We start from the raw sequence: 19,132 nt of genomic DNA on the forward strand, positions 1-19,132 counted from the left end.
CCCGGCCCGCTCCGCATACGTTACGGACGGCCCGGCGCTGCGCAAACTGCGGCCCTCCGAAACACCTACGCCAATTCACGGAGCCCAAGTACGCACTAAGCGCGCTCGGCGAAACACCGCCCCGTGCAGTAGCAGGCGGGCTACGAAAGGTGCGTAATGTTTTTTACTTAGAGCGGGGGGCTCGCGTGAGGAAGGCGGAGGGGAGGAGTAGCGTTATTCCCCAAAGTCAGCTGCGCAAGGAGCGCGCTCCTTAACCCCTTCTGCAGGCAGGGAACACCTGTGCGGAGGCGCACGTTACGTAATGGACGGCGTACGCAAGGCGCGTAACCGGGCTGGCGTAGGAAGAGCCCGGTGCGCTTGGTGTAACGGTCTTACGCGGACCGTACAGGCCGGGCCGGAGGGTTACGCTGGTTTCGCAGAGGGGTTGAAGAATTCAGCCTGTCGCCTACGCGCCCACGGGCTCCGCCGAGCTGGCTGGCGGGGTTGAGGACACAATGATGGGACAATGGCGGAACAATAACGGGACACGGGGCAACGGGGCGGGAGTGGCCCTTTGGACCTCTCTGGGGGCTCCGGCGGGCCAAGGTTGTTCCCTGTCAGATTAGCAGGGGGTTGTTCTTGGCGCGCCGCTGGGGCAGGAGCAGAGCGACAGCGGCCATGATGTTTGCTGTCGCCTGAGCGCCGGCAGGCCAGGAGGGAATTCCCCAGATGAGCCAGAGACTCCTCGCTGAAAGATAGACTAATCCACGAGGCAATTACGTGGCACAGACCATAAATGCTTTTGTCCTGGGTGTGTGCTATCGCCAAATCAGTGTGTCCTGGCACAAGGAGCCGTATCCCATGGATGGTGGAGTTACACCAGCCAAACCCAGCCCCGGTCCACGCCAGCGTGTTATCGCTGTCAGCAATACTTTCTGGGCTGGCAGGTTATCAAGAACTGGTAATGCTGGCAGAAGGGAAAGCCAGTCCCCTTTACTTTCAGACCCTTGGATAAAAATAACAGCCTAGAACGACACAGAAATTATCATTTTAGTGTCACATGCTATATATATATATATATGTATGTATGTATGTATGTATGTATGTATGTATGTATCACATGTGGCAGAAAGCAATCTGAGTGCTTAAAGTACTAGAAGAAACCTGGGTCTTTAAGTGGGTGGCAGGGAGTCAAGTGACACTGCACACTCTCACTGACACTGGGTACTCGGCTACTAGATACAAATAGTGACCTAATGTAGGAAAGCCAGGCACATGCAAAGGATTGCATTAAATGCATTGCATTAAATGACAATGGCTGATCCATTCCTGACTCTCTCAGATCAGCCAGCCTCCCAGTCTTCAGCTCTCTAGACTTTTCTCCACTGTGAAAAATAGTGCTTTACCTCAGGAAAAGTATCAACTGTTAAGAAACCACTTAGGGAAGGCAAGCCCTCTAGGTCTGTCACAAGCAAAAGCCCAGCTAAAATGTCAGGCTTCTCTTCCATGAATTTCTGGTCATTGCTGCCTTTTTACTTCATGTTATCTTACATGCATTTGGTAATCTAAAGAAAAAAAATTCTTTTGCCAGTGAGGACAAGTTCTTTGACCAGATACCAAAATTAGCTCATTGTAAATACCAGAGGAAAAAGTAAGACTTCCCAATTTATCCGTGTGTGTATACGTATGTATTGTTTAATTTCTTTTCAAACAAGCAATTCCATGAGCATTGGAGATATTGCAAAAGGAATTGCTATTTTGGCCCCCAATACCCTGTTTCCCTCTTTATTCCCAGCTTCTTCTTTTGCCCTCTGTGACCTACATCTCTGGCTAGGTCATAGCTGTGGCTGTGCTGGCTGGCTCCCTCAGCAAGCTGAATCCTAACTGCCTTTTCCTTGGTGTAAGTGCTAGTGGCAGCCTCTCTCTCCTATCTAACCACTGGCTTTGTTTCATTCTTTTTAACAGTAACAATATTTAATATTACTTAACAGTAATCTTTAATATTCTTACTTATACTAGAATGACAAGTCAATTATGTCAAGTTTGTTTCTTTAGAGAACTAGAAAAAAGTTTTAAGGTGTTGAGTTGTGCCCAGATTATTTTTCTCATGAAAGATCAATGAGATTTTTGAGAGGAGAGTTTAATTCAAAGCACCCAAACATGGTTGGACTTCTGTTCTAATTCAATCTTTATTTTTAACTTTAATAAGAACAGGTTTAAAACATGCAGTCCAAAAAGTAAAAAAATGCTAAATAAAAACATAAACATTATCTAGTCAAGATAAAAATGTTTAAAAACATATTCTTAAAACTACTTGTTCCTCTACAGTACATGAAAATCCATCATGTTCTTGAGCTGTTGTTCCTCCCACTGCCTTTTCCATCTATATATGTCGATTTTATAACTGAGTTTATTCCAGTTCTGCTGCATTTCACACTGTTAAATTCTACCACTTAGACATTCTCTTTGAAATAAATTAAGAAAGACTATATTCACTCCCATGTGAAAGGACAGGTTTGATTTTCACAAAACATAGGGAAAGGATTCTAAGAACAATTCACAATCTAATTGCTTAAATCTATGTGTGCTAAAAGTTCGATTGAAAAACAAAAATCCTAAATGAACCAAATTCTAGTTCAGTAAAACTGAACTGTACAAAGTTCATCCCAGTGTTCTCCCAAAATACCTTAAAAAGCTCCCAAAAGCTACAAATGCAGCCAGGTAGTTGTCGACCTTTCACACATCTTCATCCCAACTATCTAGCTGATTTTAACTGTACATTTACATCATTTTTTAACCTATTCTTTGGCATCCCCAATCCCTCCAGTGGTTATTGCAAATGTGGCTTCATTTTCAGGCATCTCAGGGCTGGGAGAAAAAGAAACAAGAAACTTGTGGGTTTCTCCACGTGAAATACAGTTGTGAAATATTTTTCAAAATGTTGTGGGTGTGAGCAGCCTGGAATACATCAGTGCCTTTAAACCTATGTGCAAACTAGAATGTGCTCAATTTCGTCAGGATCAGAAAATGTGAAATTATTTTGTCAGGAAAACTTAGAAATTTAACATATCCAGAATTTTCCTGCCAAGGAACCACCAGTCCTACCAAAGTATTTGATGGTCTTCATTAACAGCTGAGCATCTAGTAGGATTTATGATGAAACATTATGTTACTTAATGTATGCAGTGTGCAAAACAACTTCAATTAGTTGTTTAATCTGTTGATTAGTTTGTCTTTTCAGATTTTCTCCCAATGTACCATCCAGAAAGTTTCAATACCTTGAACTTTGTCACCTTCCCTCCTCTGAGGGAAAGGTGGTTTACCTGTCGTAGATCTTTGCAATACGCAGCTCCCCTCTCCCTTTCCTCAAACTGATCCTGGTAGTCGAAGCATGAGCAAGGATGTGGCCCCCGATGGGCTTTTTTGGGTCTGCCTGAAAACTGAATTAGCAAAAAAATTGTGGTGATTCACTGTGCAAATTCCAGAGATTAATACTGTGATTAACTGTCAGACTGAGCCCTATTCAACTCAGTAATGAATAATCATTAGGGAAATACATTAGAAACCTGACTTTAGCACGCTTGTCTCAAGATATGTTCAAACGTTCAATGCTGGCAATCATTTTCCTGTCATTAAATTCAAGAGGCTCAAGAAATACACACCATAAACATCACATATAAGCTGCTCCGAAGTAAAATGTGGTGCCTTCTCAGTACTTTTTATAGCTCATTTTCTAAGTCACAGTGAAATCACACCACCGTACAGCAGATAAATATAAAAAAGCTCATTGCAAAAACTGAGAGAAACTTCCAGGTGTCATTTACTTATGATTCCTAATGCCACAGGGAACAATGACCAATCTGATCTTTCATTTCAGTGCCTCTTGCTCCTTACAGTCTCAGTTCTCATTTCTGTTAAATACGTAATACAAAATACAGGAAATTTTTTTTAAAAAGTGAGAAAAAGTGTCTTACGTCATAGTTGCTCCTGGGTCAGCAGTCATCTGGTTGGTCACAAATATGGCCACATTATATTCTGCAAGAGGAAACATTTCAAAGAAGGTAGACTTATCCAATTAGAATTCCAAAATATTCTCTTGTCCATGGTCAAAGCAAGATTTCTGCTGAAGCACTTAAAATTTCAAATGAATGAGAAGAAAATATTCTTTATGACTGATGGCTGCAGTTAATCAGGACACAGCCTAGATTTACTCCTGCGTGGCTTCAGCTGCAATACGCCAAAAATGAGCACTTTTCAGAATTCCAGTGAACGAGTCTTTCTCAGTTCCCATCTATTCTCGGTTGGCTCCCTGCCCTCAGCTTTTCTCTGTTTGCCTTTTTTTTTTTTTTTACTTCACAATAAAAGCATTTATTCATTTCTAATCAAGATTTCTGAGACATTCCAAAAAGAAGGAACTCTATTCATCCTGTCATCATCCCTCAAAGCATTGCAAAGTACTCTGAAAGTGGCAAGAGGCATGACTTTTTTATTTCTCTATGCTTTCACCCTCTGTCCTCTGTCTTTTTTTTGTATTGAGACTGTTGTAATTTGGGGAAGACAATTACTGTTACTGAGTATTTGTCCAGCTCTAAAACCTATTATCTCATTTAGGGTTTGACAGCATTTAGAAAAACTCTAAATGTTGAAAGTCCAGAAGTTTTCTCCACCTGTCATATTGAAATAATATATAATCAGTTTGATCTCTTTGGTAACTGACAGAGGTGTAAAGTGAGGAAAGAACCCTGGGCCAGTGCCTGACTGATAATACATTTGACTACTAGGTGGTTGAGCTACCAACAGCTACTGGTAGTGACGCCAGCCCATGTTTTCCAAATCTTGCAATGTTTCCCGTACCTTCTGATATTTTTTGGAGCCTTGACAACATCTGAGCTAGTTTCTGTTGTCGTTCGGCCAACTCTCCGCGACCACTGAAATCCACACGGAAAAGTGCCATTATGGAGTCAATGATCTGCATTGTAATCATGCTAGATAAGTAAATATAGTGAAAGAAAACAGGAACACTTATTCTGAAAACAGTAAGCATACAGAAAAAAAAGTCTTGTACCAATAACTTGAAGATACCAGCTTCCTCATGGAACTTGGCTGCTACATAGTCCAGCAATTCCATCTGATGTTCACCTAGTGGGAAGTGGAGTTGCCAATAGAAATTAAGACCAGAAAGAACTCTGAAGGAACAAAAGCCTGAACTTTAAAATTCCACTTTTAATGTCTGCACTGGTTATATTTTCATTGCCAGCAGTTTTAAATCCAGTGCCAGTAACAATCTACTTTTCAGGTTCCAGTTTCCTCTCAGTCATCTCACAAAACTTCTTTATGAAAATCTTCACTCTGCATGAAGACAACTTTTTGTTAAGAACTGAACAGCAATATATACATTTTAATTTAATGTTGAATTAAATGACACACAGAAAATGTTTTAATCATATTATTTACGTTTATATTGCACTCTTGAAGAAGAAGTCCTATTTCAAAATTTCTTGATGTTTTAAAGCAGTGTCTTGTGACACAGCATGTATAGAGCTGTTAATAAACTGAGAACTGTTAAAATGGGTACCTGAAAGAAAAAAACCTAGCTATTATGCCAGTTGCAATAATGGTCTTACTAGTATATGCACGTGCATACAGCACATTGTCAAGTACTGCCTCGTGGTCAACATTGAAGCGATCAGCAATGTCACGCAGGCGGTCTGGTCGGCTGGCATTAGTCAGAGTTAAGGATTTCTCCATGTGCAAACCATGCTCTGAAAATAATAAAACTCCATTCTAAAATAGGACTATGGGGGAAAAAAAGAAGAGTATTTATTTTAGTCCTAGAGAAGACTGATTTTTTGTATTCAGGCTGTCCCACATACCCCAAGATAGTTTAAGGCTCACGATGGTAATTGTTTTGTGTTTAGAGTTTGAGGCAAGGGGGCTGACAGATGGATATCTGTGCTCTAGAAATTTAGCTGTGAGCAAAACCTGTTCACACACAATCTACTGCAAATGTAAAGAGTTAAAAATAGTGTTTAGTACTTAGATGAATTTATCTTGAATAGAAAAGCTGCTATAACCTGTAGGAGGCCTGCTAGATTCCAAAAACCCAAAACCCCCAAACAAACAAACAAAACCAAACCAAAATAAATAAACCCCCCACAACAAACAAACAAACACCAGATAAAATAAAATCCAATTCCTAACTAATTTTTCCAGGTTAGATTACATCAAATGACAGAAGAAAAACTCACTTCCTTGTGGGCCACTACACACTGTGGTCTCTAGGATTTCTGCGCCAGTCATAATGTTTTACATGTATGAAGCTATCAGAAGCCTCCTCCTTCCTTATAACGAAATAAACTAACTTTCCAGTTCATCATACCTGTAGCTTTCAACTGTGAAAAAGATACAAAGTGTTTTCAGTATCAATGAAGATAATCTTTCCACCTGTGTAGCCATTCGGTCCTGGGAGCTGAGCTGTCACTACAAAGAATCATAGAAGATTAAAATGAAGAAGCCAGGAAAATATTTTCTTACTCCATCTATTATTATTTTTTATTTAAAATACAACTGTTTATCCATATCAGAAAGAACTGTCAGTTTTAATCAGTGTGAAATGCAGGAGTATCTTGTCTTACTGCCATCTTGAGAATAAGCTCAAGCCGCTTTTCTTAATTGCAGATCAGATGAGATTTAATGAATGGTGTCAAAACTGTTTTACTCAGTACCATCACTAAATCTGTATATTTTAGAGTTATTACTAGTAAGTTCTTACAGACAAAGCCTCTTCTTAATCCTCTGCCCTTATTAATTCTATTGGCTTAGTAGGTGCTTGTCATGGGTTAGCACTGGCCAGATGTTAGTGCACCCATGAATATATGTTTTTTCTCTAACAACTCCTGTGGGATGTGATCAGGAACAGAGCAGAGCAGGCTTAAATCTTGAAAACAAAAAAAAAAACCCACCAAAACTTTATTAATTACATAAGAACAGGGACAGAAATACTCTTAAACACACACAGAGACAGAAATAAAAACTTCTTAGAACATTTCTTCTCCCAGTTTCTACCTCCCCACCCATCACTCTTCACAGACCAACCCCTGGGTTTTAGATCAAACAGTCACCACTCAAAAAAAACAAACTAATCTTCAATTCAGCAAGGGAGAGAGGAGTCTCTCTCGCACCACAGACTGTTCCTCAGAAAACACGGGTCCACCCCTTATGTGTTTCCATGTCACCTATAGCACCGCCCGGAGAAGTCTGCTCAGGTGACACTCTCTTTTTTCCTATGTCCAGCGCTCTCACCGCTGTCTCATAGGCCAAAACTACATACAGGGCTTTTTAAGGATGCTGCATGCCGAGCTCTCCCCTTTTCACCCAGGGGCCGGGGTTCCAGGAGCAGGTCTGCCCTGAGGGCAGAGGGCACCACCTCACCCTCCCCCTCTTTTCTCTGCTCGCTCCAATTCTTCAAGTGCCAGTCACTGTAGCAAAAGCAAGGGGCAGCTGCATCCACCTAAAAATGCAGTTTATGTTCAAAAGAGACTCAAGTTCAGTCCATGGCTGACATTATGCAAGAAAAGTCCAGCTCCAAGGCTACTCCTCTCATTCTTCCATCGAGTTCCTTCCAATCATGCTTTATCATCTCGGTCCCAGGCCGCTTCCCTCTCTCCGAAAACCACCAGTCATGAGAATCAATGTCTAAGAAAAGTTTCTTTCTGCCAAGCAAGGGTTAACAGTTTCTTCTCGGCAGGGTGCTGCAGGCGGAGGCATTTCCAGGCTCGGCAACCCCCCACATGGCTGAGCACCTTCTCCCGGAGTTTGGGGGGAGGGAGGGGGGTGAGCACACACAGAAGGCACTTCCACAGTTTTCCACCCCTCCATCTTGGACGGGGCAGCTCAGTTCCAGTCCTGTCCCTTTTCTTCTCCCCCCCCCCCCGGGGGGGGCTCCGGCTTACCTGAGCCGACCACGTGTTTCCCCTCCCCCACCCAGCCTCGTGGCCAGGCGGGGGAAGGAGACCTGAGACATCTCTCTGCTGACACCCGGATCCGAAAAAGAGGCCGAGCCCTTCAGACTCCTGCTTTTAACTCTTTGTGTCCTCAGAGGCGTGTCCAAACCTCCGAGTGACCAACCCAGGTGCCAGCAGAAAAGCTGATCACTGATTGGACTGCCCACATCCCCCTGGAGGAATTTACCTCCCCCCCAACCACGACAGTGCTTTTTCCAGCTGTAACTCATTTGATCAAAAATTCTTTGGACATTAATTTTTCCTGATGCAAATGGTTGCTGATTGTGGGTTTAGTCTCTCTGGAGTTAATAAGCTAAAATATTCAATCCAATTCATGCAAAAGGGTATGACTCTGTTGACCATTACACTGTACTAACCAGAGGAGACCGTATTTTTCCAGAACATGACATATTTCACTTTACAGTGCAGGGGGTTTATTTAAGAGAATTTGCCTACCCAGTGTCTGGTAATTCCAGCCGCATTAATAGTTATATAAGTTATTGTTTACTACTTTCTCCACACTGAGAGGTATCTCTGGGAAATCAGAGTCCTGCTGGTTTTGGCACTGCCCAAATATGGTGACTGCCAAAGTCTGTTTAGCCTGTCACTGACAGCCAGTAGTCCCCTTTCAGAATGTCATATTCAGCAAAACCTCTTGAAACCAGGACAGTCAAAGAGTGGCGGAGAAAAAAATTTTGCCTCTGCCTTTTTCTGAGCAGAGCCCCATCTAAACATGATCCATACTTGTGTTCTTCTTTTCCAGATAGTGTGTTTCACTGGTTTATCTAAGACAGCCTATTATCTTCACTCTCCTTATGGCAAAACTTTCATAGATGTGAGCAGTATTAAAGAGTTCTCTACTCAAACACATTTTATGGAGGTAAGAGTCTGTTTCACTCTATTTGTAGAAATAAAAGATTCTGACTTGTCTCTATGTGTTTAATTCTGATACAGTTGTAAACAATGAGAAGAAACATCACTCTCTTTTAAGGTATTATACCTACCGCAAAGAGTGTGAGATAGCTGGGTTTTGCCTGTCCGGAACTCTGTTAAATAAAAGAAGGGACAAAAAGCGTCAGGGTTTCTTTTTCCAAGTTTGAGAGATTCAGGAATTACTGCAGTTAGAAACTCTTACTTACAAAATTCACGTCAATCTCTACCTTTTAAAATTATTTAACCTCGGTTTCTAAATCATAATGTATGCAGGAGAAATGTGTTACATGAAAAGCAAAATCTGAAATGCTTTAATTTGATCATGCTTCACTGCTGAAGTCATTTATTCTCTTGTGTATAGAAGTTAAAACCACATGGCACCTATGGAAAAGTGATAATGGGGAGGGAAGAAATGCTGGGTTCCATTAACCTAGCCCTAGTTTCATTTCCAGTGAAATGATCAAGAAGAAGCTTACAAGTTTATTAATCTTATTCTACCAAATCACATTAGTCTCCAGTTTATCTTTTCTAAAGGGAAGAGTACAGTGTTTTATGAATTCTTATTGCTGAAGTGTCAAGCACCAACTAATCAGGTGTACTGTAATAATAGCTTAATTGTAATTTCAAAATCTTACATAAAATGCAATGTACCTTAAGTGTGCATAACTAAAATACCTTTTGTGGCAATTTTGTTCCTGGAAAGGAACACACTGCATCAGGGAGAACTTTGGCATGTTAGTAATAGTCTTAATAATAATATGTTGTACTTAATTTGCATGCCCGGTAATGATTACTCAGCTTAAACTTAGTCTGCAAGCAAATTAAGAGAAAAAATGGGAAAACATTAAGATAAGTGGATTATTTCTTCTTGCACGTGTGCAGATACTCATCTTTGTAACTACAATGTGGTAAATTTTATAGAAGTAATCTGAGTTGAATTAAAATCTAAATTAAGTTGCAATTCTTTGTTTGGTAATGCTCATTAAATGTGGTTCTCTCACCTCCAAAGGCCTCAGTGATTGCCATGCTTTCAATCCCACCACCCAGAAGTTTACTGCAGAAAAGGAGAGGATTATGATATAGTTAAACCTAAAAAAATCACAAGAGGAGCATAAAAGAGACATTTTTACTATTTTAAGGAAAGTAATTTCTGCCCTAAAGCCCCTCACTTGATGTATTTAGTGCAGGGCACCAAATGATCGTTGATTCATAAAGAATTTAACTCTGTCTTTACCTCCCTTTTTGTGCGCAAGGGAAAGATCTATAGAAATTACTACTGGGAAGAAAGGAGAGGAAATAACATTGAAAATAATATTTGAAAATAATATTCCATAAAAATATCACAAGGGACGACTTGAAGACATGTAATTTTGACCTGAAACTCGCAGATTATTTTGATAGGTGAAATAAATATACTTTCAAGATTTCTGGATGCCAACTATTTACAATGACTGTACAAAGTCCAGTTTCCCCTCAGAAAAGGAGTTGGTTTTGGTGCTTATTGATGTAGGCTTCTTTAAGCCAGTACTAACTCCAAATGCAAGGGGATCTATGTGTCCTAGCTGAGTATTTATTCCCTTATATTTATGTGTCATTAAAGACAATTACCATGATTATTTGGAACATTTGGATAAAGGAAGGATATAAGAGAGAAGCTTACTCAAATTCCTGGCTGCCAGTGGAAATACGAAATACCATCTTCCGTTTTTCACTGTACTCAAAGGCAGTGAGGAAGCCTGGTTCCTAGGGAAGACCAAAGAGAACACAAGGGGTTTATTTTAGCTTTAACCTGAAGGTAAAAGTGCAATATCCCATATAAATATCTTCTTTTCCCCATAGCCTTATTCCCGTGGGTTGGGTATGAAAAGCACCACAGCATTCGTCTAGTTGTTGTGGAGTATAAAATATTATGCTTTAGAGTAACAGTCATAATAATTTTCAAAATTATTTTGGTGATGCAGGGGGAAATCTGCTAAGGGAAATGTTGCATAGCATTTTGGAGAGGCTAGTGTAAGTTCAAACTCTCAGGAAAGTGACTGGCTTACAACAAGCTTGTTCGCAGCTTCTTTAATTTTGTCCACTTTGGCCTCTGAGAGCCCTTTCACATTGCACAGTGCCCGTCTTGTGGTCATCTGGATTCCTTTGATTGTGCAAATCCCAACTGCCTTCAGCTTTTTAATATCTGCTACGTTCTGCAAAGAAATTTCCCTTCTGTGAGTAGGCAGGACAGTTAACAACTAGAAGGTGAAGTAAACCTTTTGCAAAATATTTTAAGTTTACATTCACATGCATATGTTTTCCCCAATAAAGAAACAGATTTACGGTAAACTCTTCATTGTGTAGTTTGTGACACCAACAAAACAAAATTTTGAGTAACATTGGTGTGAGAGATCATGGTGCAGAGAGAGCAGCTCCTGGTGGTTTTGAGAGAAAGGTGTCTGGGTATTTACTTCTCCCTTTTCAGTGTCAGTTTTTCTAGATCAAAGCTGATAGTAAAGAAACAGAATTATTTCAGATAGTGTGGACCTAGGACACCCTATAACTCTCAGTCTGTCCTTGGTCTCACAGATAATCTGGTGGTGGGTAATTGGGAGCTGATTCACAAAGACCATTGGAAGCTGAGTCTAACTGCTGTGTTGTTTCTCCATGTCCAGTTTAAAACACATGTATCCTGCATGTCCTGACTGACACTTTGGGCTGGCGTGAGCTACTAGTTTTTCATAAATTGGGAACAGCACAGCTTCAGACAGCATCCTACTGACATATTTTGCCTTCCCTCACCTCATTTTATGATTTTGACATCACTGGAAATGTAAAAGCAAGAACAGATTACTCACAAGAAAACATACTATGTGAAAGGTGTGGAATAATACATCAATTTACCATTTCTGGCCAAGATTTTTCTTTGAAAAAAACTACAAACTAGATATATCATCTATCTATCTAGAGTGTGTGGGTACATAGAGCATAAGAAGGGAGTTGTGTGAGAAACTAGTCATGTTTATTTGGAAGCCTTTCTCTGATCCTGTGATATGTGTGTGACACTCAGCAGAGGCTATAAGGTAACAGCACCTTAAATCCTACTTTTGATCACCGAACCACAGTCTCATTGTTCTAATCTGATTCTCTTTCTGGGCACACTGGCAAATCCAATAAATGTTTTTCTCTCTACTCCTTGGAAAAAAATTGTAAACACACAAAAGTGATTTCTTCAGGTAAATGAATTTAACAGATAGGGGTCATCATATGTTTGCACAAAGCTTTTAGCTGGCACAACTGAAGAAAAAAATCCTCTGAAGTATGGGAATAACCACTTGGAAGAAAGGAAAAAACAATGGAAAGGAGCAGAAAACCTTTACAACCCCCAGAAGAAGAGCCTAAGTCATTATTCTTAGTTTTCAAACTCTTTCATACATTTGTATCATTCTGTGAATGCCATGCCTTGTTTCATACTGACAGGGTAGTACAGCTCCCTTCCAGCTCAGATCACCCTCTTTGATCAACTTCTTAAATTTTTAAAGCAATAATTTGTTTATTTTTCCTATGTTGCCCTCTAGTTTGAGCTCTCAACTATGTGATCCTTCTTCAGAACTATCTTTAGAACTGCCAATGAACTGCCAATAAAAAAAAATTACCAACAAGTGCGCTGCTGACATGGTCAACCCAGTAACTACAGCGCTGACTAATGATGAGTCATTGTGGCATGTCCTCCCCATCTTTATCTGTCTGTAGTCACTTTCATTAGAGTTAAATCTCACATTACTTCAAGCAAACCCAACTTTTTATTCTGCTTCTATAACTCTGAATATAACAGGATTCTAATCCATGAGCCAGCCTCGTAGATAAACATATAATAATTGTAATTCAAATAAATAGGTGATGTTTATGTGATGATGGTAACAATGATAGGAATTCACATTTGATGAAGAAAACTAACAGCTTATTCTCTAGCTACCAATATTTTCCTCACTCCTACTCTACCCCCTGCACCAGCATGCTGAAAATAGTATAGTAACAATTGTCACAGTGTAATTTCACAGGCACCAAAAATGCAGGAGTAATTACAGAGATTGACAGGAACAGGAAATAATCTATCATACAGTTTTCAAATAAATTAGCAAGCAGTTGGTTTTTCAAGAGTGCTAGGTGCTAAATACTTTGAGTATCTTGACACTTTATTTAGGAATCTGATGTGAATGAGATTTTCTAAAAATCTGTCTTATCACCAGAGGCAAAATTTGTTTCCACTGACTAAGTTAGAACTTTTTGCAAGGAGGAATTTCAGTTATTTGCATCAATATGTATACAATTTTGGAAACAACCTTACAGTAGCTTTTGAGGGACAATTCAGTATGATCAAGTGATTGCTAATACTTACAATTCCATGCTTCTGCAGCAGGTCAATATCCTGAAAAAAGGATTCCTAAATAAAATAGAAGAAAAAAAAATACATGTTGCTTTTTCTTGTTATTACATCTATCTTGCTATGTCACTGTTTCAGATTTGTAAACATTTATTGATTTTTCACAAGTAATACATATCTTGTTGAACAAGAAATAAGCAAAGCCATAGTGAGCCAAAAAGGCCTACACATTTCCTATCATCTCCATAAAGTGTATCTTCACAGACAATTAATCCTCTGCTGTGCTAATAAAACTTACGTTATCATCATAATCTGCAGCTTTTCTGCAATAGTTTCTCACTCTGTTCGTGCTGATGATCATTCCTCGGAAGCAGAAAATTAACTGATAGTCCCCTTGCATTTAATATAGAAGTGTAAAATATGATGAAATAACTATAATCCCATTAAAAACTGCACACGGCTTTTGAAAAGTTAATGAAAATTACTTGAAGAGCCAGGCTGTACAGGGACTAGGGGAATGAGATTTTCTTGGTAGAAGACTGGAACAAAATTTTAAGTGCATTGAACTCCCTAATGGTTTTTGGGGACCTCCTGTCCCTCTATGGGTTTCATAACACTATCAAGATACCTTCAAATGTTTGCTGCACAATCAATCACAAATTTACCTCATCATCCTGGTATCCTGGTTCTTCTTGGACTACTTGATCCTCCATGGCCTTCATCATGAAAGAGCATGCAATAAAGTATTGATCACTAGTGGGAAATACAAACAAAGACAGTCATGGGGAGGCAATAAAGGAGTAAATGTCTGCAAAAGGACTTTTAAGAAGTCCTTGAACTACAGAAACATGTCAGTATGACATCATATATGGATTTAAATTTGAATTCTGCTTCTAGCTCTTCATTATCTGATCTACCAGGCCAAAAGGAGAAAATCTATGGCTTTACACTCAGATGAACCAGTTTGGCTAGAAAGGGCTTCATAGGTATTAGAAAAAGAGATCTCATTCACTTGTGAGAATCTTGGGTCAGAGATGAGTTTTGGAGGTGGCAACATTTAAAATTAATTATCAGTAGTGGAATTTATTCTGATAAGAATGCTAAAGGCAGTCTGTGTTTTTATAACAAAAGTCAGCATAGTTGTCGACAGAATGGGTAATGGAAAGGCAATGCCACAGCTCAGCCTCTCCATCTTTATGTGACAGAAAACCCACAAAACAGTGCTGAGAAGGCTACAGCTCCTTAGTTATGTATCTTGAGAGCAGATTATTAAAGCTGCATTTGTTTCGAAGTTCTTGCTGAGGTTCAAAATGACCAATAAGTGCTGAAGATGTGCAGGTAATGGCTGTAAGGAGTATGCTTGCATGGAGAGAACAAATAAAGAGTAATAAAAATCTGGAACTTTTATTATGCAAACCCATATACCGAGAGCTCATTTAATGTTTTTTCATGGTTAACTTGCCATGTCTGTACTCTACCACAGCTTCACTGCCTTCTCTAAGTGATTTGTTAAAATTAAGGCCTAGAACTGGAATAGGCATTTACTGATAGCATAGTTCAATAAGCAAAGTGTGACCTCCTTAAATTTTATGAATGCAAGAATAGTGAATGCAAAGTGGTTCCTTAGAAATACAATCTTATAACCAAACTACAATATATTTTTTTTGGTTTTGTAAATGGGTTAAGTTACTTCTGTTTAAATTGTGATCTTACCTTTGGTGTTCTAGCTATGGATGATCAAAAGTTTTGTAGACCACCACATCAAAATGTGTGCATATGTTTCCTTGCTCGTTTGTTAACAAAATCCACAAACTATAAGATGGGCTATTTCTAATAGAGTTTGGGACAGCTTAGGCTAAATATCTGCAAAAAGCCTTTTTTCAGCTTCTAAATGGGTACTAATTTATTTAATAATGCTTGCAAGAATCTTGTGTGTATAGAGGCTAGGAAAAAAAGGAACAGAATATCAGAATTTCAAAATTATCTTATTCTGTTAGTATTTAATGGAAATATTCTTATAAAATCAGTTGTTTCTAATAGTGTCATGATATATTTAATTTCTATTTCAGAAACCTGACAATTATGGAGTGACAAGTCACACCTTCACATAATTACAGCAGAATATTAATTAAAAAATAGTTTGGGAGATTTGAAAAAATCCCCTAGCATCAAATACCAAAGGAATAAAAACAAGCAATGTAAGAGGCACTAAAACTATATTACAATCTCCTTCATTAAAAACATCCTCAAAAAAATGCACATAATCCTGCACTTCAACCACCACTGAGCAGGTTATGGGATTGTTCTCCTACTCCCCTATCCTTAGGCAATTGGCATCTCACAGCAGAAAAACGAGGCAGACCCAGACCTCTGCCTTCTGCAGGCTATAAGGGAAAATGGAGAAATTATACCTCACCCAATTAAAAGCTTTAGGTACGACAAAAATCCTCCTGCTCAGTGGAGCATTGTCCTGCTGCTGGTGTGTTTGCACACCTGGAAGGATTCCAGTCACCACAGCCTGCAGTGAAGCAGATAAAAAGGTGGAAGTCTGAGACAGCAGAGCAAATCCATGAAAAGCCAGCAACAATCTTCTGCCACCTCACATACCCAAGGGTAGGTGAGCAAGACCTGGATACCGCGGTGTCCTTCCAGCCTGCGGGTGTGACAGGGCCCGCTCTCTGCAATTCCCCCTGGGCTTGGCCTGGCAGAAAATGGCAGCAGAGCTCAGCTCCCTGGGTCGGGGACCCCTGGCCCCCAAGGGGCTTCACGGGGGGACCTCACATCTGTTGACTCAGAGGAAAATAACTGATAATCGTCATCAACACAGAGATTCATTTGGCTTTTCTTTGCTAGCTGCCTCCTCATGAGATGTACATTTCTGTTCCCAAGGGGAAACGCTGAATCTCCCTCACCCCGCGGAGCACCGTAATTCCCCATCAAAATTAGAATAGTAATTAAATCCCCAGCTCATGCCCGGGCAGCTCCGGAGGAGACGGTGGATGCAGTACCCGGGGCGAAAGTTCTCAGCTCTCCACGTCCGCCTGCCTTCCTCTTCCTGAGGGCACGGCCCCGCCGCGTTCCCGCCGGCGGCGCGGGGTGGGGCCGTGGGAGGTGCCATGAGGGCGAGCGCGGGCTTCCGGCGGGCCTGGGCACTGCGCCTTCCCTCGCCGCCTCTCCGCGCTGAAAAACGATTCAATCACCGTCTTCAATCACTCCATCGTCCATGGTTTATCAACTATTGTACTCGCCATCTCCCAGAAATATGGCATTGCCCTTACTCTACAGCTGGAAAAGGCAGCCTTAGTTAAAACCGCGTTGGTCTGGAAAGCATTTAGTCCAGCGCGGCTCTGCCTTTTGTTTTTCTAGGGCACCACTCACGCATCTTCCTCAACAAGTCACACACGGCGTTTTTGGATTGGATGGCCACAACCTGTCAGAGAGCTGGAAGAGAAGTGACTTGCCTGGAGTCACAGGACAAGAAAATGAGTCTGAGTCATACACATGACTTATTCTGCCATTTTAAAAGGATTGGGGAGGTGCTTTTTAGGATATGAACACTTCTACGAGACATCTGCAGTCTTCTTGGAGACGGTATTTGGAAAGCAATTGCCCGCTTTAGCTCGCCTCTGGTAGCACAGTGGGTATGGGACAGCATGTCAAAGAGACATCACATCTCCTGCGAGCAGCAGGAGTTCCTGGCTGCCCCTTGTGTGGGCTTGGATTGGCAGAAGGGATTGGAGCAGCACCTCAGACTGTTTCAAGGGGCTTGTGAAAACTTCCCCACCCTCTGCCCGTGGGAGGTTAGTGGCACCTTTTCCAAGCCATTTCTTAGCCAAGTCAGGAAACCAAGCAACAAAACCCGTGGCCCTGTGACATCATCAGCACACCACGGGAGTGCTTGCAGGGTCCCCATTAGAAACACCAAGCAATTTCTGTAAGTACCAAAAGTCCAATCCTGGGAGCCCAAGGCTTTGTCTATATAGAGGAAGCGGCTGACACAGCTTTTGAAAACCGCATTATTCTACAAGAGCTATTCCAGAAGAGCACTTAGACAGACAGCCTTTTAAAGGCAAATTCCTTCACAAGGTATGCTTTTATTCCAGAACAGAAAGCACATGCAGAGGGTGACCTTTCTGGTGCTGCTGAGCAGCTCTGCAGCAGATAATACCTCACTCAGTAAACAGCCTTCCCTTTAGCTTGTAAAATGGTTCTCAGAAAGGTCAGTGAATGCACAGAATCTTAAGACCATTTCCCACTCCAAAGAGCTACTTTGGTCAATAAATTATATTCTACAACCTCAAAATGTTGTGTGATCATTAATTGCTCATTCAGCTTCCAGTTCATATTGTACAATAACTCCACAGAGCCCATCCTGTTAGACACTGGCCCAAGTGAGTAGAGGCATCTCTCAGTCTTCTCCTTCCATTCCACAGGTTCTGCTGCTGATCAATGCATCTCTATCCCTGAAGGATGTACTGGAATGAGACACACTACTGTGATAAGCATTTCCTCTCACTTGATATCTTGTACCTGTTTGGACAAGAACCAAATCAAAACATTACTATAAAATATTATTTATCCAGTTGATTTTTTTCATCCTTACAAACATCTGTGGTTGCAATAGGGAAATCATGAGAGATTTTATTGTTGTTGGGGTTTTGTTTTCCATCTCTGGTCAGAACTAAGATGAACTGCAAAACTTCTGTGCCACAATGGGTCTCAGGGTAGGATGGGCAAAATATCAGATCAGCCAAGCTTCGTAATTCAGACTGAAGTAACAGGAGGGCTCTATTGTTAAAATGGAATTACTGGAAGGAATAGAGATAGTACTGGGAGACTGAGTTATGTCTCCGTCGCAGTCTTGAGATCCTTAGGCTGGGCATTGACAAAAGTACTCAATACTACAGTACTGGGAGTGATCTTGCATTACAAAGACACAGATTTTGCTACCTCTAATTTATTTTTAATTAATCACTAACAATATGTTATAGGATTAGAGATCTTCTTTCTGTCTATCAAGATGCCCTGTCCAGATCATGGTTCAGCATTGCAGCTATGGAGGCAGCGATGAATTAGAGGGCTGTGCCCAGTGATATTAAAGAGATGTTAGGTCAAGTCAGGAACACAGCAGATTGTATGTGAATGGATAAGAAGATAACTAATATCAAAACACCAACTAGAGAATTCAGGAATGGGTATTTTTCTAAAGAAAGAAATAATCTTGTTATAAACGCCAGGACAAATTTATTGCCAAATTCAATAATTTGGTTTATTAAAATTCAAATCACAAAATTTGGAATCAAATTATAACAATTTTAAACAATAAAAACAAAACAATACGAACCCCACAAACAGCGACACTTACTTGACAGAATTTCTCCTGGGAAAAGTTGAGCCAAGGGTGACCCCAGAGACACAGAACCTGGCAGTCGGTGTCTCTAGCTGGGTTCACGAATTTGCCATGTTCGAGGCTTGGTTTTTATACTCTTTATTCTGCCTCTGGCAATATTTCCCCATACTTCCCTTTGTTTCTTGGTTAGCTATTCAAACCCAAATTCATCTCCGGTCGGATTGAAAAAGAGCTCCCCTCCCAAGTCCATGTGTTAATATTCAGTTTTTATGGATCCTTATAGTTGATGAATGTTCGAGATATGGGTGATATTGCTTGATGATCCGTGAAAGTGGCTCCCGAGGTGTGAGTTGCTGATACCGGCTCATCTCAACAGGTCCCCTCCCAATACTTGAGAAGGCTGCAAAGTCTTTTGTTCCCTTCTGAATGGAGACGCCTGATTTTCAGGGTGGTCAGTTTCACTATCTGCTGCAGAAACCTCCTGAAACATAGACTTTTACCTGA

The 19,132-nt window shown here is 40.6% G+C and overlaps 1 protein-coding gene and 1 long non-coding RNA gene across 10 annotated transcripts; one reads left to right on the forward strand and one right to left on the reverse strand.

The window, feature by feature from the left end:
• The first annotated feature begins 9 nt into the window (after positions 1-9).
• LOC134549865 (uncharacterized) lies at positions 10-15,495 on the forward strand. Of its 2 annotated transcripts, XR_010080191.1 has the most exons (3): positions 10-149; positions 8,746-8,862; positions 15,348-15,495. It is a non-coding gene; the product is annotated as an uncharacterized LOC134549865 (long non-coding RNA). The 2 variants fall into 2 exon arrangements; XR_010080190.1 differs by lacking the exon at positions 10-149 and having other exon boundaries at positions 6,467-8,862.
• DMC1 (DNA meiotic recombinase 1) lies at positions 2,150-16,636 on the reverse strand. 8 transcript variants are annotated; one of them, XM_063395899.1, is made up of 16 exons: positions 16,287-16,404; positions 15,886-15,979; positions 15,695-15,796; positions 13,944-14,031; positions 13,294-13,338; positions 10,961-11,107; positions 10,576-10,658; positions 9,917-9,969; positions 8,987-9,028; positions 6,387-6,459; positions 5,604-5,695; positions 5,045-5,118; positions 4,834-4,948; positions 3,954-4,014; positions 3,303-3,419; positions 2,150-2,847 (listed from the first exon to the last, which is right to left on the reverse strand). In XM_063395899.1, the coding sequence occupies exons 4-16, from the start codon at positions 14,001-14,003 to the stop codon at positions 2,778-2,780; spliced, it is 1,032 nt and encodes a 343-aa protein (XP_063251969.1). In that variant the 5' UTR covers positions 14,004-14,031; positions 15,695-15,796; positions 15,886-15,979; positions 16,287-16,404; the 3' UTR covers positions 2,150-2,777. The 8 variants fall into 8 exon arrangements, with proteins under 8 accessions (XP_063251969.1, XP_063251972.1, XP_063251971.1 ...); XM_063395902.1 differs by having other exon boundaries at positions 15,886-16,061; positions 16,287-16,361; XM_063395901.1 differs by lacking the exon at positions 15,886-15,979 and having other exon boundaries at positions 16,287-16,417.
• Between the last annotated feature and the right edge of the window lie 2,496 nt (positions 16,637-19,132).

This window comes from Prinia subflava, chromosome 4 (genome assembly GCF_021018805.1).
Source record: "Prinia subflava isolate CZ2003 ecotype Zambia chromosome 4, Cam_Psub_1.2, whole genome shotgun sequence".
NCBI lineage: Eukaryota > Metazoa > Chordata > Aves > Passeriformes > Cisticolidae > Prinia > Prinia subflava.